The sequence below is a fragment of the Battus philenor genome, unplaced genomic scaffold (genome assembly GCF_028537555.1).
Source record: "Battus philenor isolate CCGP_79_NKW_IND1 unplaced genomic scaffold, ilBatPhil1.0.hap1 SCAF_17, whole genome shotgun sequence".
Lineage (NCBI taxonomy): Eukaryota > Metazoa > Arthropoda > Insecta > Lepidoptera > Papilionidae > Battus > Battus philenor.
The window spans coordinates 5,681,361-5,705,415 of NW_027181679.1; the positions used below are offsets into that span (position 1 = coordinate 5,681,361).

Below are 24,055 nucleotides of genomic sequence, written 5' to 3' on the forward strand. Positions count from 1 at the left end.
TAAATACAATTTTATTTCACGAACAGCCCACAAAAAGCAGCGCGTTGAAGTCTTTTGCGTGGCCGTTACAACTTGCACACGGTCACGTCATGTATCATCAATAATATTATATAATATTACGACTTAATGTTACTTCTACTTTTATACAACCAAATGCAAGTTTTTATTTTATGTTTTGGCAGAGACACGTTTAAAATTGAATAGAGTATACGTACATACAAATATATACATAAATACATATACATACACTTTAGTGCCTAAAGACGAAGGCCTACAACCAAAGTTTGTTAAGAGTAATGACTTACGGTAGAGAAATTGGTTTATCAATTTGCGCATTAGTATAGTAACCTTGAAGTAGCTTAATGAGCCAAAGAGAGGACTATGTTAAGGATTTCTCTACGAGATCGAATCACAAAGGAGGAGCTCCGTAGACGAAGAAATCTGACCGACATAGCCCGAGATCGACAATTTAAAGTGCCAGTGGGCAGCGCGTAGAACAGACGGATGCAGAGACCTTAAGGGTCTGGAGTAGAGACCACGGCATAGCAAGCGCATGGACCAAAAGTTTTTTTTAGTTAACTGAAAAGCTGGATAGGCTACGACAGGTGCCAAAGGACATATTCTGTGTAATTTTTTTAATTAATTTTATGTTATTATTGATAGAATAACGTTTATTATAGTCAAAATCAGAATTTTTATTGCCACATTTTACCGTACGACCTTTGACCTAGAAATAAATCGGTTTTATATTACCCGTGTCAACAATAAGTATTCTTTATAAATGTTATGTTCATACATAGAAATATGCAGAGGTCACTTGTCGTATTCATATGCGTAAAATCTATATATACATTCAATGGATGTGTCATTATAAAATGTAATTACCACTTTAGAAATTTGATGAGCCACATTCATTCAATAATCATAATCTTTATACATTGGATTTGTCCTGTGATTGTCCTATTTTGAAAAAAATATCGTTCTCAATTATCTCAGTTTTATCTTAGATCAAATTCTTACACGGATTCCATAACATTTAAAACAGTTTACTTATAGGAATAACTTATTATTTAAAAAATACTGAGAAGATATTTCCGTTAAAAGAGTTTCTATTAAAAATAAGGTGACACTTCTTTTTGCTGGAAATCGATAAAAGTTAATTCAATAAAGTCACAATGCGGCCGGTGAAAGTTTGTGAATAAACAACGAAAGCATGCACCACGACCGTTGCGCCGCCATGTTGTGATGAAATATTTAAAAACAAAGGTTAATTCTGATATGGATGACAGGACCAAGGATTTTTCGGCTTTTTTCTTTTTTTTTTAATTTAACTGTATTAAAAAATGTTGGAATCGATCAGAAACTTAATGAATTTTCTGTCTGTCATATTGTTTATTTGTAAATAGTTAAAGACATATATAATTTATGTAAATTATAATCTGTCCTGTATAATCTATGTGGCTTGTCCACTGCTACTTTAACTTGCCTATCCGCTGGGCTGTGTCCATTAATATACATAACATTAATTTGTCAGCCTATAGATATTCTCTTTTCTGAATCGACCTTGTAGAGAAATCCCGAGTTATAGCCGTCCTATTTCCATGGACCTTTGAGCGACTGTGAGCTTCCCTGAGAGACTTTGGAGTGAAGGTTACGGATCGGCAAACGCAGAGCAGCGTGTCCACAACAGAGATAAACGATCTTGTCAAGGTAGTTGGAAGACGCCAAGTGCAGGCTCCTTCCAATTCAAATCCGTCAATGTTCAAAATCGACGGTTGAGATTAAAATTACAAGTTGTAGTACTATTGAATGTTTCTTTTTTCCTCAATGTATTTTTTATGTTTTTTTTTATTTGGTGACTTTTAAATTGCATTTTGTAATGATATTTTTTTTTACCATATTAATTTTTGTACTTCAGAAATAACGAATTGCCTTTTTAGGCACTTCTAGTTAGAATACCATTTCTTGTATTTTTTGGTAGTTATCATTAAAATTATTCCGTAAATAGTGTCAATTTAGATTTTTCCTGACTGGGTATAGTACTACAAAGCTTAAATAATTTATGTCAGTACTTTATACTTTGCTTACTTTCGATTTTTTTCTTAATGTAATCCGGTATATATATCCTAATAACCAATTGTACCGGTTATAGCATTAAGACAGCAAGGTAATGATTATTTCATCGAGTAAAATAATACTTTACGGTGCAATTTCCTGACACTATCTGTATACTTAATTACTATTTTGTTATTATATAAATATTTTTAAAATTAGCAGTTGTCGAGCGTATGAGCGTAGTAGCTTAGAGCATATTTGACTAATTGCACTTTGATTGTTATGTTTAGTTTAGTACAAAATTCGATCGAATCTCACAAAAAAATGTTATTATTCGACTAAGTATTATACAATGTTCTATGGTCGTTAAAACCATGCTTTTCGCATCAAATGTTTTTAAGGTTATAGAAGAACATTCTTGTTATCAAATAAAAATTATAACGAAAATTATAGCTAAGCTATTAAGCTTAGTTATAATTTTCGCGTAAAGATTCATCTGAAATCGACAACGATGATGTGCAATTTCAAGGTCTAAGTAAATATTATCAAGTACAATTTCGAAACTATTGACCTTAGTTCATGGTTACACGAATATCCTTTATTGCTGTATGGACAAACATTGACATTAGTGAATACGAGACGTGAACCGGACAATTTGTAAAGATGCGTATGCGTTGGTGGCGTGCTGTGGTGCTATGTGCGTGTGCGTTAGTGCTACGCAGTGACGCACTTCCGCCGGCGACGCTTGGTGACGTAGTTGCCAATGCGGCTAATAGCCTCAACTCTATGAAGGTAAGTTCTCATATTATCTATATATATATATCATCATCATCACCGTAAGACGCCTGAAATGATGATGATGGTGACGATGATCTATATACACTTATAAGAAATTTCCATCTATGTGCTTACTCATTTTATTTAAATATTCCTTACGCCGAGTAAAGATAATGCAGAGATATGGACTATACGTAATTTGTTTTTTTTTAAACTACTAAGATTGGATTTCATTAAATTACATTCATCGTAGTGCGGGCTACGTGAAGTGGACGGGGGACAGCTGGTTTTTATTATACAAATAAACAAAAAAGTTCCATACATCTTTTAAAAACAAAATGCTTAAGAAACAACATAGAGTATCTTAGGTTATTTGGTTATTTAAATTTATCTGCTCATCAAGTTTTCATACTTTATGTATAAAAACTAAGTTAACCTAGTTCTAATCACGTCCACTTACAAAACTTTCCGCGGGTCGTCCTAAACGACATTAACTTATACGCTATTGTGCAACCGAGCTTACCACATTTTTATTGTCTTAACGTGAACTAAATAGGGTTCATCTCTTAAGCAACCCGGAGTTTACGTGCTGAATAGTCATTGGACTTCTAGAGTTGAACTGTAAACAAATTGTGCGTGGGTGAGCAAGGTTTGCCTCAATGCATAATGTACGCGACGTACACAATGTGTAATCCTCTTCTCAGATTCTTGTGTACGAAATTTCTTTAAATTTTTTATTCCAAATCATATTTTTATTGCTGCGTCAGTAATAATTTGGAGTTAAATTTAAAACAGTGGCGATCTTAAATGTGTTATGGGGACCGGAAAGTAATATCAATTTGGTCGACATATTTTACAAAAAAACCGTTTGATTTTTACCGCTCCGGCATTGGAAATTTGTATACTAGATAGATGGAGCAATAGATTATTGATAACGAAGTTGAAGATATTATTGATTAGAAGTAGAAATTTATTTAAAATGTAACCGTGTGAATTTAACTTAAGAAAGCGACATTACTTTCCGGTCCCCCTAATATATAGAGATGCACTTTTTAAACTATCTTGTACATGAACATACATACTAAAGATTCTGAGAACATGTGAGGATTTGTAATAATGAAAAAAAACTTGAATGTAACACAGATAAAAAAATTATAGTAGATTACTCGCAGCTATGTTTCGAAACGGTTAAGAAATTATACTCATTACTGTTTGTATTTTCCATAATGTGGTTTTTCACTTCATATTTCTAATAAACGAGAAATTATATTGTATATTATCGCATTGCAGGCTAATGTATAGCAAATGCGTATGAAAATAACTTCCTGTATTTGAAAATGAGATTTTAATTAACTTTCCAAAGTTATCTGCCATGTTACATACATGTTTAAAATATTATACATAATAGTTCAGTGTGTTTTGCAATCGCAACGGTGTTAATATAACGAAATTTATTAAAAAAATATTTGCTCTTAATTTGAAAATGAAGTAATTTAAATTTACGAATAATAATCTTCATGGAAACAGTTTCCCGTTTAAACAATACCGTATGTTAAAAATAGCAGACGCATTAGTTTTGTTTTTTTGTGCATTAACAACCATGTCAATAAAATTTAAATAAACTTAAAAATAACGTTTTCTGTTCTGATTTCGAAAATGACATTTAAAGTTATGATAATTTAAAAAACAATTTTATGCTTTAACAGTTTCTCGCTTAAATCCAATTACTATCAAGGTCGCGAAAAGTCGCTGTATGCGAGCAGCGCAAGATCGGTCATCGTGGCAATCTTTGTGGGAGTCTGGGGGATCTATGTCTTAAGGTGGGCATCTATCGGTTTATATGATGACGTTGAAGTATTTTTAAATACAAAAACTATTTTCTCTTTTATGAAAAAGACAGTGGAAAATATCGACATAACTTATTTTTCGCAATAGTATTTTGTGAATTGTGTTGGTTTTGATTTGAAATACCTCCAATAACATACAAGTTATATACTTATTGGGGAGATCTGCAGCTAAACATCATAAGTCAATCCCGGTGAATATACACTTTGTATGATTCATTATCAAAATCACGAGTAAGAACAGCGCGATGAGATAGAAACTGAAAGTAATTTTATTAAAATTATTGTTCACTTGCTGTGATCCTCATAAAACCCCCATTAAAAATTTTTCTATCCTAAAATTAGTAATAATGGTTTCTCTTTTAAATTGTTGTAGGATACGTTTAATGATTTGACACATTTTCCGATTTCTTTTTTTCGATTTTCTATACACAGACTATATGTGCAGGTAACGGGAGCATGGCGTCGGCTCTCTAGTACTGTGAGCGAGTCGGTTGGGTTGAAGCATGCTCTTCGTAGACTACAAGCGGTGCCGGCAAGGGCGGCGAGGCTTGTGCATGCGCTGGTAGACCGTATGCGAGTTGGTGGCGGACCGATGGTCACCACACGCCTCGGTGCCCTGCGTGGCAGGCGCCTCATCACGAGAACCACATCTCAGTTGCCATACTATAGCTTTAAAGGAATAAGGTACGTTTCAAACACGCTTTAATACTACACGTTTAAATAAATAAAATAATATTATTAATCTAATTTGTAAGCGTAGAACATCCACCCAGAAAATGGGCAAATGATAAAGTTAATGTCGTCGGGAGACGGCCGCTTCTTACCATTCCTATTGAAAGTCTCTGGAGGAGGCCCAAGTCCAACACTGGACTTTTTACAGCTAAAATGATGATATTGAATTTGTAAGTGATGTTTTGCTAGTGATTCTTCGAAGTATGGCCCAGCTTTCCCCACGGTGCTCCGCTACCTCTCCCTCTCCTCGGCATTTCGCACGCACAGATTTCAAGGCGATTCTCTAAGAACATTTGTTTAATCCATCCCTCGCAACTACCATGGGCAACAAGTGTTTCTCCAGCGCCGTGGGTATTTTTCTGTTAATCGGTAGCAAATTTCATAGGTCTTGAACTAAACTCCAAGCTACTTCGCTTGCAGTTACAGTAAGCATTTTTTGATATAAAACTTTTAGTTTAGAATTGATTAATATTTATAACACAATCTAGCCTAATGATGATCGCACGGGGCATTCCCCGCCACATATTGGGCAAAGACATAGATAGTCCTACTATAGCTGAAATGATGATGATTTATAATTAAATGGTAAAGCTTCAATGGGCTTTCGTTATCTCTCTTTCACCGTCCACGTTTTTGTGCCTCAAAAATACACGGAAGAAACTAAAGATTGGTCTACGTATGTAAGCGTGTTTAAGGAATAAAATTCATAAAGATTACATTTTCTAATCTTGCCCAACATTAAACTTACACTCAATACTAATGGGTTTAATGTCTCTACTCTTGTTTATTTTATCTGAGCCATGGGGAGGGCCATGCTCTAGATTTCTCTACAAGATCGAAAACGAGAAGATCCATAGCCAAATAAAAGTCACAGACATTTTCGACGTTACAACATGTGGGGTGGGCAGGTCACGTAACATGCAGAACAGATGGTCACTAGGGCCTTAAGGTTTTGTAGTGTTGAGAACAACCGGAACCACGAACACCAACTGCCTTTATGAGGTCGCCAGAAGGGCTAGAAGCAGGCCGGGTTCATCCGGTGGTAATAAGCGAGGCTTATATCCAGTGGACGTTCTACGGCTAAGATGATGATAATACTATAAGAGACAATTAAAATTCAAGGTACGCCCAATCACCTCGTGGACGCCTAAGGTTTAGGCCACCTGCGCCGCTGGAGCCGTGGTCGGGAGTACGTGATGCGTTGGAAGAAGGCGCCGTCTGTCCTCACCGCTTCATGCTCTTCGACACTTACAAGGGTGACGAGGACTGTTTGTTCCTCAACGTCTACACTCCCGCACTGCCTGATACACTTACAGGGTAAGCATTTTTACAATGTCATATATAATACTTTTTATATTTATGCTTTACAGCAGTTCTAATTAAGCAGTCTTGTATCAATCGGATCTAGGTTCCATATTTATGCTTTGATTCAAAATTTAATTCCCCTTTTGTTATTATTACAAAAATGCCAACTTTTTTTTTACACACCCTCAAGTTTTTTTCTTACTGATTTTTGGAATTGATCTTTTCTGTGAAAAATCAGATAAATATCCAGATAATATTGTTTATTTTCGTATGCAACGCACGCTATATCTACATCTTATTCAAAATATGTTGATTTTTTAATCATCTTAATAAAGTAGATTAAACACCATCGTACCTGTTAAACATATAATACAATGTTCTAAATTTAAATTAGTCATTCAACAAATAAACATATAAACAGAAAAGCTGTTAGAATTAGGATTTATGCGTATTTTTTATTTTAACCGTTCTGCACATATTCTTATAATATAAATTGTTCATTATAGAATTTAATTCTTTGACTTAGTACATTTTATATAAAAAATATTTTGAAACAAACTATATTTTCTTTATCTACTTCAAATCGTATCTATTAAAAGTCTGCCAATTAATACCGCTACAAAGTTCATTTATATAATTGTGGATATTACAATGAATTAAATATTTGATTTGTTGACTTAAATGTCAAGAGATTTATTCAAAAGTATGAATAAATTTAGAATCTCGTAAAATTATGTAACGTTTGAAGATTTTCTTATGTAACAAATAACGATAACAATTTATAAATTCGTTACCCGTTTGACCTAAACTTTCGTGTTGTAATTGTAATTAGAGACTTTTCTTCAATGACCGATTAAATTCACGTTTATTATTTTTTGATGGCGCTAATGGTCTATTTACTTTCTTTATTCTAAATAGCAATGAATATGTACGCAAGCAAATCTGATATTATTTGCATTTCAATTTTAATAAATATACAGACAAGATTAAAATTTAAAGACAAACGTAATCGACAAACATAAATTATTTATACTCGTACACATTTTAATCCTGAATATTAATAATGAAACATTCATTTAGTCAATGAACAAACTTAAATAGTGTAAAAACTTCATATTTTATAATTTAAACGTATTTGTATAAAATATAATGTTTGATAGTAGATTTTCTAGAAACTTTCGAGGGTAGATTTTTTTGTTAATAAATTTGCGTTTGAAAGTACAAATTTTTGCAGCGTGAATAATTTTAAAATTTTTTTGAATTGTATGAGGTACTTATGTATGGCGTCCATTTGTTGACCTAGTGTATTGAATGGATTTATGTCACAACTCCAATCACGTTTATGGCCTGATAACCTCCGTGAGAAGTTAATACCGTTTGCAATATCTAACTACCTTTATTGCGCGGTAAGAAGTGTTTTCGAAATACTGCTTTTTCTTTATTCAAAGACTGTTTGTCAACTTGGAACAATAATGTAATGTTTTGTAAACAGGTACAATCCAAAACTAGCTGTTATGGTTTGGATTCACGGCGGAGCATTCTCTGTTGGATCTGGCAACGCATTTTTGTACGGTCCGGATCATTTAGTGGGAGCGGGTGTAGTCCTAGTTACCCTAAACTACAGGCTCGGCGCATTGGGCTTCTTGAGTCTAGAAAATGATGAGGTTCCTGGAAATATGGGACTAAAGGTACGTATTTCTTTGTTTAATCATCATCACAATCTAATATATTTTATGTTACCTATTAAATAATTATGTAATAACTTTTTTACTCCTATTTATTTATTTTTACACGGCCAACACAAAATATAACGGCAAACTTAATTTTACATCAGTCAACCATTTGGGCGGTGCAGGTAATTATTTGTAGATAAAATACGAATATTATGATATGTTAGAGAGAAAAAATATAAAAAAAAAACTAAGAAAATTTATATTAACGATAATTTCTAACGATAATGGTACATGTCGAAAGGATTAAAAAGACAATTTTTACTTCCATTTTAATTTAATTTTAAAAATTCGGCTACGACAAAAAAAATAATGGAGTAAGATGATAGTACGCCAGAAAATTAAAAGCGGAACATGATCGCCAGTGATTAGGGATATGACGTGATGAGGGTCATAATAAAAATAACTACAAAATAGCAGTCTGTAATATTTTAAATATCGTTAATAGCATAAAGTTATAGCAAGAGCTTATATAACACGCTTTTGAGGCTCTCTTTTACATACAAGTGACAAGGGATGTTATGAAATAATGCAGGATAAAATGCCAATTAAAGTATTTTATTTTGAAACATTTTGGTCACGGCTTAGTTATGTGGGTCAAGTGCGTTAACTTGTCTAGTCACATCTCTCTCTCTCATCTTAAGTGAAAACGTTCCGGCCTTGTTAAGTGATTAATGCTTGTTTATTATACCTGCTTAAATCATACTTACGAAGACCTGATCAGATATATTTTTTACAATTCCTTAACATGTTTTAACCGTTGATTCTAATGGAACCCGTCTTTAAATAGCTTACTTCTAGAACAATTATATTATAGCAACCGATCTGTTTCATCGCATTCTGATGCCCATATAGGAATGTTAAACGTGTTTCAAGTGACAGCCGCCCTTTGGAATCCTTTCACTTAGTCTCCCTATAACTTGCACATTTTTAGGCTGTCTAAGCTCTTTCGAAGGTACCGACGAACTAATTCGTTGTAAAGACTAGGTTAAACGCCTTTAGTGCCTTGTTATTTCATGTTTCGGTAAAGCAGTTATGATATAATCCTTGACACTTTATTAAATTGTAAATTTTTAAACGTTGTATTTTATTTACTATTTAATATAAATTTATTGTAATTGCACGTCCATTAAAGGGAGACTATGACGAGACTGTTAAGCGTAACATCTATAACATGCATGTAACCTGTATTCAACAAATAAACGGCTACATTCGATTTGAAGCTATAAATGCCAACCTTCGATAGCGCAAATCCAACAAATAGCGCTAACATGTGACAAAAAAAAAACTTATGTTAACAAATTTGATCACCTATTTATTACCGAATAACTTTATTTTATATATTATTCCATTTAACAATTTATATAATTATATTTTTAATATTTTTCCATTCGAAATTATGCGTTGATGTTTGACCAAGTATTTATTTTTCTTTGATTTTGGAAAACAAAACAATTGTGTAATAAAAATCAAGCTATTTATGCAACGGTACAGAAACTCAACAATTACAACTGGAACCGTTATCCGCCAAATAATATTAATATTATCCACTAATAAATACAAAGATGTCTACAAATATATTTGCGTAATGTAAATGCATTTCTGAAAATATAAAAACGTTAATATGTATGTTTAATAAAAATATATCATAAGCAATATGTGTTATGTATATTAGTCAACGATTTATTATGAATGTTGCTCAGGATCAAGTAATGGCTATGAAGTGGGTGCGAGACAACATTGAGTTCTTTGGCGGGGACCCGCAACGAGTCACTATCTTTGGTGAATCCGCTGGCGCCGCGTCTGTTCATTTGCACATGCTGTCCCCGGCTTCTCAGGTAACTTTATATCGTTCTATAAGTATTAACAATTATCAACATTGCATATAAATTATCAACATGTCAGCCGATACAAAGCTGCAAGGCTGCTGTGTGCTATGCCTAGAGGCATTCTCAAAAACAAAAACGCCAGCACGACATCGGTCTTACGCTGCCTGCATCCAACGACTTACCGCGACCTTAACCATATCATATTAATTATTTTATCTTTGTATCGAGTTAATGTTTTAAACTGAGTACAATAATGTCACTTAAAACCACATATTGCTGTAATTGATGATGTTAAACAATCATCATCATTTCAGTTGAACATGTGCCTTCAATAGATTTTCAATTTAACTGATTGGAAGCGGCCTGCATACAGAATCTTTCGAAGACCTTAAGCAATGGAAATAGTTATAAACATTAATCAATAAAACAGCTACACATATGTCGCTCAACTGTTAAACAGCCGGCCCCACTCGACGGCACGCTTTAAGCGAAATTGATCATCTTTAAACAACCGTATTGTTTACACACGATGCGCCTTTAAGAACGCCGCCGCAACGGACAACTCGCTTTGCGTTTCCATAATAAACTGCGTGCTATTTAATACGCTGTGCGACTACCACCGTTTGTGGTGTTAACCCAACGGCTGTATAAATATCCATGTATTTATTCAATACAAGAATTGTATATGGTATTCTAAGCAATTTATCACACAACAGTGTTTGATTTTTGTTAGGATAGAAAGCTTTCTAACTCCTAAAGTGGAAATAACAACGTTATATTATCTACGCCAGATCATAAATATCTCAACTTGTTAATCACTTTTGTAGCATATATTTCTATAAAAGACGTATTTTGATGGTTATGCCTCAAAAAGAAAGACACACAAGAATTTTATATGTAGCGTTTATAGCACTGATCGTCTAAAATATTTGATACGATCGTAACAAAACAAAGTAATTTAGAAAACCATTAAAGTGCCTTCTTACAGAGCTATGTAAATTGATAGTTGGACTTTTCTCTGTATGTAAACATATAGGAAATCATGAAATTAAAGAACCTTTCACTTTTCCTTCCGCAAGCCTATGTCATCCGGATATAACTGTTAATGATAATCATTAGCGATAAAAAAAACTTTTATATAATGTTTTGTATTTCCGTCTACCTTTATACATATCGAAAACAAGTTAATTCAACTGTGTGTAAATTTAAAGTAGATTTTCACTAATACCTTTTACTTAAAAAGTTTGGATTATCGTATAAATTTTCAAGCCTTTACCGTTTATTATAAAAACCTATGTATGGGACGACGATATCCTGAAGACGGCTCTCGTTACTCTTCTGAATACGACTTTGAATTTTCCTTAATGACTTTCAGTCTACGCCCAGCAACGCTGTTCAAACTTTTTGTAACATTTCATGGATAGACCATTTATCATTCCAATCATATAAATTTTGCCCTACCATTAACTACACATTGGCGCCCAGGCTTCCGATAATTTAAACTTTGTAATAGGACAAAAACAGTGTGTCGATACGAAAATTGAACTTTTTTGTACATGCACTGAAAATGTTTCTACGTCTTTAAACGTGTTGCATGTCCTTAGCGAAGTAGTTTTAGTAGCTTTATCGTGCAAAACGCGCCGCCTTATCCTTGCGAACTTGGGTACCTGTCCGACGCGGTAACTACTAGATAACTTGTTGCAATAGTACCCAATCACTAGACATTCACAATTACTATAGTTGATCGTGATTTTCGTCGAGAAACACTAAGCAATAACAAATTGCGAATAACCCTAAATGCAAGTCGTTCTATAAAGGTCCTGATAGAAATCTATGTCCACTGCTGGGCTACTGGCACTACTTTCTATCAGGGCTAAAATGCTAAAGAATCTGAAAAATTTATATTTATTAACACAGGGTCTTTTTCACCGGGCAATTGCACAAAGTGGTCTAGCGCTATCACCGTGGGCACTGGCGAAAGACCCTCGAGAGAAAGCCTTCGAACTGGGACGCGAGCTGGGCATCGACACCAACAGCACAGCAGAGCTGCTCGGTATGTACCAATGTTTATTTAATCATTAACAAATGCTGTTGAGTTGGTATTTACATCGTCATCAGATGTAAGTGTGTGAGTGCTGACGACTTAGCCTAAACGTCTTTTAGCTCACTCGAACAGTTACATAAATAATATACCGTTGAATATATAAAGCGACTGGTTTTCAAATTTGGATAGGGTCATCTGTGTACGGTCGAAGTGGAGGTCCGGACCCCTGTCACCTCCGACAAGGTCGTTGACATCATTAAAGCTTTAAAAAATAAATTTTATCCGTGACCTGTTGGCATATCCAACAGAGTCCTAAAAATCCTCCCTTCCCGTCTTATTCTCTTACTAGTTTCAATATTCAACTCTCTCATCGTCAACTGCGCCTTTCCAGACATCTGGAAGGAATCAATGGTGATGGGGATTCCGAAGCCTAACGTACCCAAACATCGTCCATCATTCTACCGCCCTATAAGCCTTCTCAACACTCTAAGGAAGAGCTATACAAGCGGATCCTAAAGCAACTCCAAGAAGTTGCACACAAAAAATAACTTCTCCCGAATAAACAGTTCGGCTTTCGAAACTACCATTCGTGCGTTCATCAAGCACATAGATCGTTCCATACATAACGACTATGGAAATTATTTTATTATTAGCGGGAGGAATATCATATTACTTCATTTAACACCTCACAAATACAAACATTTATAATTGACAAAGTTTAATAAATAGGGATTACTTAAATTTTCTAAGAATTTCAATGGAGTCAAAGTATTTCAAAATCGTGTAATAAGTAAGCCAACCGGATTTTACACTTTAACATAGTTTTAAATATATTGGTTGAACGTGCTTAAATGCTACATAAGGATAGGTAGGTTCAGAGGTTGAAACACAGTATAATCTATTTATATAAAAGTTTTTATTACTGTTGTATAAAATTTCTATGTATCTCGAGGCAAGAGACGAGAAAGCCTTGGAGCTTAGAAAACTTCTTATATATCTATATAGGCTATGCGCTGACAGTGGAACCTGTTAAGCAAATATGGTAAAGAGACACGTGAGCAAAGACAGCGAAAATATCAGTGATTATATATATATATATATATATCATAAGAATTGATCATTCATTAGTCACACTATGTGAAATTTTTGTTCTTTCTTTAATCCACAAGTGTTATTAAATTAGTTTTTATTATCGTCATCATTGCAGCTATAGGACGTTCACTGCTGGACATTGACCTCCCCCACAGATTTCCATAATGACAGGTTGGAAACGGTCCGTATCACGCTTTTCCAGATTACTAACATAGTCAATTTACTTTAAATATAATAACTTTTGCTTAAAAACTGATTAAAATATACTTTCAATTTAATTATTGTTTTACGTGATTTATTGATGATAATAAACCACTTGTTTTTTTTTTCATGAAATGTCATTCATAGCATCAGTAAACAGTGATGCATGAACTTTTAATGTGCAGGGTATTTAAGAGCAACTCCGAGTGAGCTGCTGGTAAAAGCTGGGGCTCGAATCGCCGCAGCATCAGGCAAGTCTGTCGACCTTCAAAGCACGGTGGCCCTACCCTTCTTACCTGTTTTAGAACCTGAAGGGTCAGATTCCTTCCTCACCAGAAGCCCCAAAGATTCTTTACCAGGAGCCGACGTGCCTCTTCTCACTGGGTATAATGCTCAAGAGGGAATTATACTATTTAGAAGTAAGTATTTTAACTAAACTAAGAAATGTTTAACAAGTGTGATTATTTCAAAATCAAGGTGAACATAGCAGTTTGTTCCAAAATTTTAGATGTTTTTTAAAAAGTTACCGAGTTATCCAAACTATATCACCGCATTCTTATAGATAATTTTAACGTTTATTCATAGAATGCACATTTTTTTACAGATGGTATGTATTCACGTGCTTACTTTTTATAAGTGCATATGTAAAACAGACTTTATAGTCTGTGCGGTTCTAAAAATGTCGTTTAGCCCATGTTATTGCAGTAAGTGGTACGCATATCGTAGCTTAGAGCAAAATTCCTATAAATGATGAAAAAAAGCAATATAGTTAAATGATGGTTAATTCTCGTACTACCCGTGAATAATATTAAACTTAATCGATATAAAAAGTCCGTTATATTCAATCCAATGCCTGCTATTGCTAATTAAATCAAATTTAGATATTTTTGGACTCCACTACGCTGCTGCCCGAGCTACATTTGTAGTTTCTGCAGGTTCGACAGGACATGGCATGACAGGGCTTTTGATGTAAACCTCTTTTATAAGTAGCGAAGGTCGGGGGCTCTTCCGGGAGCCTCGACTTAGGCAGCACATTCAGTATTATCGGGTTGGTAGACTGCCGAGATCTTATATCGCTTAGGCGAGATCTCTATTGATGCTTGGCCCAAGAGTCCTTGAGAGTGGGTCACGGCTTGATTTGGCAGAACATAAACTTCACAACTTCTTTTTTTTGTCAGACAAAGATCATCATCTACACTATTTCAACCAATGGACGTTCGCTGTTGGAGATAGGCCTCACTCTATTGATTTCCAATAGGACCGGTTGGAAGCAGCTTGCATATAGTATCATCTTTTGTATTCAATATTAAACAGTATCCATCCTGCATCCAACAATAAAGCTTTTAAATACATAATAATTAAAAAAAATATAAACATTTGCAAAATTTATGAATAATCATTACTAATGAAACATTTGTTAGTTTTATCTACAATGTTTGATCGAATAACTTATGATGGATGAAGAATCTCTTGTTTCTTTGTAGGCTGCTAGGAATGACCTCAAACGCTGTCTGTATTTGAGGTCATACCTTGCAGCCTACTGAATAATATTGCAACAGCAATATTTGTTCATGTATTTTTGAAATTGTATGCAATTTGGTAATAGTAACGGGCTGCGATACTCATTTGACATTTAAGAATATTATAGTACTTATCCAGTAGTAGTACATTGTCTAAGACCTCGGATGTCAATATGAGTACCGTTTTTAGTGAGTGGTCGGTGGTGGAGCGTTATTTGTGAATTGTAAGTGTTACGCAAAATGTCCTCGGCGATATTGATAAATGTACACCTTATACAGAGTGATTGGGTATAGATGTAAAAGGTTTAAAGGGGTATAGCCCTTTTTATATCAATTAATGTATGGTAAACACTATTCAAAAATTAATGGTTTCAGAAATACTAAAGAACGTAATAATATGGTAACATAAATTGTTTTTAAAATTTGGGTTACAACTTATTAACATTACTTATTCATTACTACCTACCCCTGCAGATTTATACTGCCAGAAGTTATAAGCCTGTTACATCCCAATTGACCCAATTAACCTCTATACAGGTTGGTTGTAAATAGGTGTAAAAACTTTAATATTTTTTGTCGATAAATGAGTGATATAATTCACTCTTTAAAATAATTTACAGCATTACAAGTTTATTTTATAGTTGGGCATTGATTAAAATAAAAATAATTGCTTTTTGAATTGTTTGTGGAAACATTATATCATTGCCGTTTTAATAAATCGAGAGATATGGAAAAAGTATTTTTGCTATACAAATTTATTTTGCGGCAACAGTTAGTAAGTAAACGGATCATTTAAATGCGATAGCAAGCTACAGTTGGTTTCTAAAATAGATGCAATTAAGACTTCAAAGTACCAATCTAGCTGATACTTCTGGGTGCGGCTGGTAATTTTCCGATGTGTGAGTGCAGTTTTAACGCGTACGGATATCCTTCGAGATATTTCGCAAGCTTATCAGCTAAATTCGTTGATACGAACGCTTTCGATACAGGCGGGTTGACCGCGTTCGACAAATCAGAACTGATTGCATGTAGTTGGCACAAATATTAAACTATTGTGAACCTGTCTCAAGGTCAATCTTTACTAAAAAAAAACATGTCATTGAGTATATATATGCTTCATGAAAATACAACGAAGTTATTAAAAATATGTTGCCTATTGGAATAACGAGACAATAGCTTATGTCTGCCACAAATGACTCTCTACCGGCGCCTTAAGTTAAAAGGCAACAATCATCTTGTGTAAAGACTTCGAATAACACCTAATCTATTTCTAGCCGCCTCACGTGAAGCTAGTTAAAATTTCTCAAATATTTACTAGACCAACGACACATTTTAAGCGATCAGAGAACAATCGTCTTTTTCACAGACGACGTATCTCTACAACATCAACAAACGTCATTAGAACAAGCCATCCATACGCTGCCCAACTGTGGGAACCTTTCATATTATTACCAAAGGTGTAGAAATATAGATGTATTTCTATCAAAACAGAATTACGTTAAAGCATATGTAACATCGGTTTACTTCAAACGGCCTTTTATTTAATTTAGGACAGAGAACTATCCCTACTCCTAAGGTTATGTACTCATAAAAGTTATTTTGCCGGAACCGACAGAAATACTGTAACCTAATAATCACATTGAGATATTACGTAAAATTTTACATAACATCGCGAATTTGTGGATGACTGTCACGCATGTAATCAGACAGCGGTATAAATTGTTGGGGCGTTTAATGACTCATATATTCATGCCAAATATTGCCAAATCCGTAATCCAACTCTTTGTTAACCATCAGTTATTCCCAGCTTTCTCTACAGTTGCGTAACAGCAACAGTGAAAGTGAACCTTAATTCGCTTTTTATGTCCTCATTTGCTTTAACAAATGGGAAGAAAAAAGGATGGATTGATACGGACGCTTAGTCATTTCTATAACCTATCAGATAACTATAGGTTGCAGCATCAAATATTAATTTTAATGATTGTGTAAATTGATGTCTAATAAGGATGAAAATTAATTCTATAAAGGTGAAAAACCTTTCATATGGTTTTGCGAAAAAATATTTTTTTTTCAAAATCGGCATTCATTTTAAATGGACAAGTACAAAATTAGTATATCTTTAACGAAATTGGATATATGCACATCACACACGAGAAATCATCAAACAGTCTATTTACATAACCGTAATGGCGGAATTGGTTACCTTACAGGCATTCTCTACCAGTCCATCCCGAGTATTTTATAGTCGAATAAATTTAATTAATAAATTGTTTAATGCTTGATGATGCTGTTCATTGTTTATGTAAAGGACTTGTGATATTTAACAGTTATATAAGATATTGTTTAATAATGCAAGGAGCAAGGCAAGGAGTAATGTCGATAAAATTATAGTGCTATTAATTTTTTTGTTTTAAAAATTGATATTTTAACTTTTTATTAATATTTTTTATGGTTGTAGTTACAAAAAATTACTAAGATTATAATTTTTATTTAGTCACTAATAACTGAGTATTATGCAATAGTTTATCAATTCAATTTCAAAAATATGAAATGTGAAGTTATAATATTACAGACAGGACACTATGTCAAACACACATTTTCAATAAAAATTAACAAAACACAATATTATTATCACCAAAATTGCTTCATATGACTTATCAATTGCCTTCACAATTTTCCGGCAACTTATCAGCCTTGTTAGACAAACCGGAAAAACATAATGCCACGTTTATAATATTAATCATCTTACTTTAACTTTATACATTAAACAAACATAGCAACATTTAACGCCGCATTATCGCATGGATATTGTAATATTTTAATTAAAAAATTTTCTCATATTTTTACATACAACTAATATTACAAATATATATATTAGACACAATGATAATATATAATATAAAGTAATGTCATACACCATCTAAGCTTAAAAAGAGCGCTCTTATATTTATTATTATAGTTTAGTTAATATCTCATTCAGTACCTTATATATATTGAGCTTTTTACACGCTGTTTGGTGAAAAAACTATTGTATACAAATGTAGGTTTAACTTTAATCTTGTTTATTTACTGGTATTAAACTATAATTTTAGAATTGTCAATATTACTTCTCTTTATCTTATCGAATTGATTGATTAACGTTGTCTGCGGTTTATCAGAAATCTATTAAGGTTATACAGATAAAACGATCGTCAACAATTACCAATAAAACAAAAATAACACTAAAGTAATTTCAGGCACTAGGTCTCGTTTTAACCAGTCAAATGAGATCTAAACATTACTTTTGATGATCTTTATAAATTACAATTTTAATGTTAGCTTACTTACTGCTTTTTAAATATACAATACCCGCGTGAAAATTGATTTAAATATTCAGATAATCTATTAACATTTAGCCGAGTACTTACAGTGTATGTTGGCCAAATGCGAATAATTGCGAAAATGAAAACATTACATAGGACAAGTAAAAAATAAAATAATATTTGTATATCATTTCATTTGACTTAATTAATTCCGTGAAGGGATCAATTTACTTTACGTTTTAATTTGTTCGTATAAACACAATCTTTTATTGTTTGTTATAAGATTCTAAATATCAACCACATTCAATTAAAATCATTATTTTCAAACGATTACAGGACTGCAACGCTATCCGAAGTTATTGAATGAATTAGAAAATGAGTTTCGACGAGTGGTGCCACCGGAGCTATTGTCTACAGACGAGAAGCGTACAGAGAAAATAGCAAACCACATAAAAGCCTTTTATTTCCAACAGCGTCCGGTAGATGCCAGAAACATAGATAATCTTATTGATGTAAGTTTAATTTATAATGCATTTTTGATATATTTTTAAAATGAGGCTAACAAAAATGAAAATGTTGTTGTTTGTAAACTTATAAATCCATTGCATTATGTTTACCGACGAAGTGAAGTTTATGACAAACCCTATTAAAAAAATCCGGCTTATGGCCAATCTATACTGAGTTCATATTTCCCCTAACTAATTAATTCGTTTTGAAATTATTAATAATTCGATTTCGTACTAAGTAGTGTGGGCAATCCAAAAAATTGTTTATCTTGCTCGTTAAAACAACAATAGCAAAAAAAACTCTTCTAATTTTGTAATTGACAATTTTTTAAAATCTGATTAATTTAATTTTTTAATTGTATTGCACAAATTTATTCTATTTTCAAATTTATTGAGCGTTACTGAAGTATTGGCAAAAACTTATCGTTTATACGAGACTCCACTTTTTCATAAATATTTTCTGCAAATATTTTTAAGTTAATACAATAGTTTTTAGTATATAATTAATCATTTACGTCCTTATTTAACAATGTTAAACTGATAATTTACGATGACGTGTCTCTTTACAGCTTTTCACGGACGTAATGTTCTTACGACCAGTGCTAGAAACAATTCGTCTGCAGGCGGCAACCAACAGAACAAGTCCAACATACTTATATCGATTTGCATTTGATGGTGCACTCGGATTATTTAAGCGTATGTTGGGCATATCGCATCCGGGCGCCTGTCATGGCGACGAAATGGGTTATCTCTTCTATTTTTCAAGGTTAAACTATAGATTAGATGATGAATCCACAGAACTAGCTGTTTCTAGAAAGATGGTGCAGATGTGGACAAACTTTGCAAAAACTGGGTGAGTTAATACTTTAACTTCAAAGTTACTAAATATAATAGACTCGCCATTTTTTTTAATAGTAGTCAAAACCCTTGATATATGATATTCAAAGTGATATAATATAAAAAACGCTGCAACTCCTTACGATGCAATTTAATTTTTATGTACACTGCTCTAAATCTTCCAGGGGTAGTCGAACTTGTTAGACACATAAAAATAGTAGATATAACATTCATTTAAAATAATTCAAAGAGCTTTTCTAAAAAGACTTTTTCAATGAAATATTGGGGGTTATGAGTACCTACTATTACATACATTACTCATTACAATTATAAAATATAAACTCAAATAATATTTATAAAAAAACATCCAGAAGGTGTCTTTTATATAATTCAAATTCTCTAGTGTAAACAACATTACAGAATTTGAATTGTATAGTAGAGTGTAGAATTTGTATTTGAACTAGACTTTGCGACTTCAAATAAAATATTATAAATGTAATATAGAAATAAATAAAAAATTTAGTCATAATTATAGATTATTTTACATGTAAATTTAAACTGTATCTACCCATAAGAAAAGTTGTATATAGTAAAATGCTGTTCCGTAACTCGCAGCTAGTAAAAGAAAGATCCGAAATACGGATATCCGTATACAATAGCGGCAATCCATCTCCCAACTTTTACGCTTATAAAAAAACACCCCTGCGATACAAATTAGAATTATGGAAAAAAAAGACTTCAAATTTTCTCGGAAAGCAATTTGCAAGTCTGATTTCAAAAGTGTTAACATTTCACATTTGATGTAAGTCGTTTACCGAATAATATGACATTCATTTGTACCTAGTGGTAGGATCGACAACTTGAGATGTTATATCATATTCTTCCAGTAATGTTTGCCAGACATTATGAAGATAAGAATTTTCTTTCGTTACTGACCTACCGTCGTGGACCAACGACAAAGTCAAAAACGCGGTAAGTGTGTGCAGTGTAAAAACAGTCATTATCGCGATCTTTGGGGGAGCCCCATACCTTGTCTAGACGTTCAAGACGAGGTATAGGCCACATGTTGATAGTGACTCTACAATAAACATTAATAGCGTGTACCTGAATTTTCAGCCTATCTCTTAACATCTCTTTGAAATTTATCATCATGAAATTTATTTATTTTGAAAAAATCTATCCTGCACTCACCACGTTAATGGTACTTGGCAAAGCTATTTCAATACATAAGTATTGCGCCACCTGTTAAGGTTCATCAATACCAAGTACAACCAGTTTCTCACTTGTTACGGACATTTGTTACTTACACTATTACGAGTACAATGCATTGTATAATCATCTAGACGTCACCTGCAACACAACCGACACGGTCACTCGTTGCTCTATGCTTTATGACACATTTGAAAACGCAATTTAAGCGTGTTACGTATTACTGCTATGCTTTACAAATGCCTGAACCGTACCATACAAATAAGCATATTACGCATGTGTATATTTCAAGTCAATAGTTTAATATATTTATATATACATGTAAGATTTCTACTAATGCACGTACTCATCACAATATCTCTGAAACCATAAGGCTAAGAGACTTGAAGTTTAGTAAAAATATTCCCTTTGCCGAGTACAAGTTAGCTACGAACGAATTCGTTTCCTGCACGAGAGTGATGTTTTTCCTGCAATCGGATTTAAATATTTAGTTATATAATTTGGTTTTATTAAATTTTAAACAAGAAAACGGAAGAAAATTAATAACTAAATAGTATCTGTCAAATAAATAGAATGATAATTATTATTCTATATAATAGTACAACTCCCGCCGATCGATCGACTCGATCGTCCTCACGGACGGAGTCGAAATAGCAATTTTTGGCAGGGTTTCCGCATTTCCTCACGCGAAAAATCTGACATTTTCAAAATTCAATATGGCGGCCGCACTGCCGATACCGACTTTTTCTGTGTGGCGTTTTTTCTCGGTACAGCTGGCGTTTTACACTAATCGGGGGACGCTCAATACGAAGAAATCGTGCTAGTCGAAAAAACAAAATGGCCGCCGAGATCTCACAGAGCCGTGTTTGAGCGCCCGCGTCTCAGTAGCGTTGATTTTGTACAATTTTCGCTTTTTCTTTTTGGAAATACCCCCATTTTTACTTATAACTTCTTTAGAAGCAATCGCTAGGCTCTCGCTGAAACTTTTTGAGGTTAAGTTTTTCACTCCTCGCTCACACAAATATTCCGACTATTCATTTAGAAAAATGCTCAAAAGGCGAATTTTTTTTAATGAAAATATCATACCGAGAGATACGCGGTCGTAGCAACGACATTTGATCGTTTTTTAACGCCGGCTATTAGCAACATTGGCTACAGAATTTTCAATGACGAGCTTTGCACAGAAAAGGCATTTTCTAAACCCTTCAGTATACTCTACAAAAATATGACCTTTGATAAATTCAATATGGCTGCCGCGCTGCATGTGTTTTTATTACATTTTTTTCTGTGAATTTTTAAATCCAATTCTCTGAGGCCCTGCATATTAAATATTTAATTAAACTATATACCAATAATCATAATTTGTTACGACGAAATCATCATCATCATTATTACTTCGACTGGTTAAAAGTCTCCACCATAGATGTTCTATAAGACCGACCTGAAGCGGCCTGCATCCAGCATTTTCCAACAACCTTAATTTCATTATCTACTTTCTCGGTGGAAATCGTATGCTGCGCTTGCCCGTTGCCGTTTGTGGTCTTCGCCGCAGCAGCTTCAGGCCTTAGCGGTCACCTGGTCTGCCCAGTGTATCACTGTTGCCTTGCCTTTCCTCATCCACTAAGCTCCGCCAGTTACTTTTGTTCGTCTATGGATCTCCTCATTCCTTACGAAATCCGTAAATGATTATCAGAAATTATTTTAAGTGAAATAACTTCGTTCTTATAATATTACACAACAAAATAAAAATCGCCGGACATAACCTCATGCTCCACAACAGATAAGATAATACACGCATAATTCATAGAATTTTGTCTGTTTATTGTATTGTTTAAATTGTTATAGTTGTTTGAATTATTATTTTTTAACGTAAAGAAAATATTTTTAATGAAAATTTGACCTTTGTACACCTTTAACTTTCTCTTCTATTACACTTTATCAAGACAAACAATCCTTGATGTATAACATTAATAAAAATAGAATTAAATTTCATTTAAATTTCAGCAATCCCACTCCTCCAGTCGACTACGAATCGATTGTGAATTTTAATTGGCTTCCAGTTAACGACACGGAACACGTCAATTATCTCAACATAAACGGCAATTTCACATTGCTTACTGATCCCGAAGCGAAGAGGGTTCAATTTTGGGACTGGCTGTATGAAAACTATGCTAGTGTTTCATAAATGTGAAAGGAAAAAACAATCCTGTGTAAATGTGATATACTACCATCAATTAAAAATTAGATTAGAACTTAAAGTGATACCATATAATTCGTGTCAAAAACTGTGCAACTATTAAATCGTATTGACTTAAAACGTTAGTGCAAATTTACTATTGTATAATATTAGAAATAAGGCATAAAAATTATTAATGTTATTGCTAGCGATAAGTTCGCTTCCGGTAAAATGATAGCGGGCTATGGTAGCCTAATGGTTACGGACTGTGACTTCGATCGTTTGTGCCGGCTCTACATCTGCACTGCTCCCGCATTGTGTAACTTAAAGAATATCATCACTTTCATATATCGTGAAGAACATTATTAAGAAACTAGCATAATCTTTAACCAAAAATCACTTCATTTATTTATTTATCTACTAAGACTTTCCTTTAAATTCAGGCTATACTCCAAACTATATATCGAACGATAATCGGCCCACATATGAAATAATTTCGATTTTTTACACAGCACGATAATTCAAATTCTATGTCATTTTCGCTGATATACGGGTTAATTCCCAATATATCAACATCAGAAACAGATAACTTAATTGCAATATTTATAAAATATCATTCAAATTTTTCTTATTTTTTTCCAAAAAATAGGCTTCAAAATTTTTCAAAATTTTTTTCAGTATTATCAAATATTGTATATCTAACGATTATTATCATTAAAAAGTATTTTTGCGCAATCGCCATGAAAATTTTAAATTACGCTAAAACATCTCATATAATTTTATCACTAACGATTCGTAATCAATATGTTATTAACACTAAAATCAGCTTCAATAAAATTATAAGTTAGTAATAAAAATTATCTTTAATTGTAAATAATAAATCTGTCGTTAAT

At 33.3% G+C, this 24,055-nt stretch overlaps 1 protein-coding gene across 1 annotated transcript; it reads left to right on the forward strand.

Moving 5' to 3' along the window:
* Positions 1–2,718: 2,718 nt before the first annotated feature.
* On the forward strand, positions 2,719–23,974 carry LOC137919914 (carboxylic ester hydrolase). Its single transcript, XM_068763134.1, has 10 exons — positions 2,719–2,847; positions 5,125–5,363; positions 6,534–6,728; positions 8,209–8,404; positions 10,150–10,284; positions 12,193–12,328; positions 13,798–14,031; positions 18,771–18,946; positions 19,510–19,793; positions 22,991–23,974. Exons 1-10 carry the CDS (start codon positions 2,719–2,721, stop codon positions 23,169–23,171), a joined length of 1,905 nt encoding a protein of 634 aa, XP_068619235.1. The 3' UTR covers positions 23,172–23,974.
* Positions 23,975–24,055: the final 81 nt, after the last annotated feature.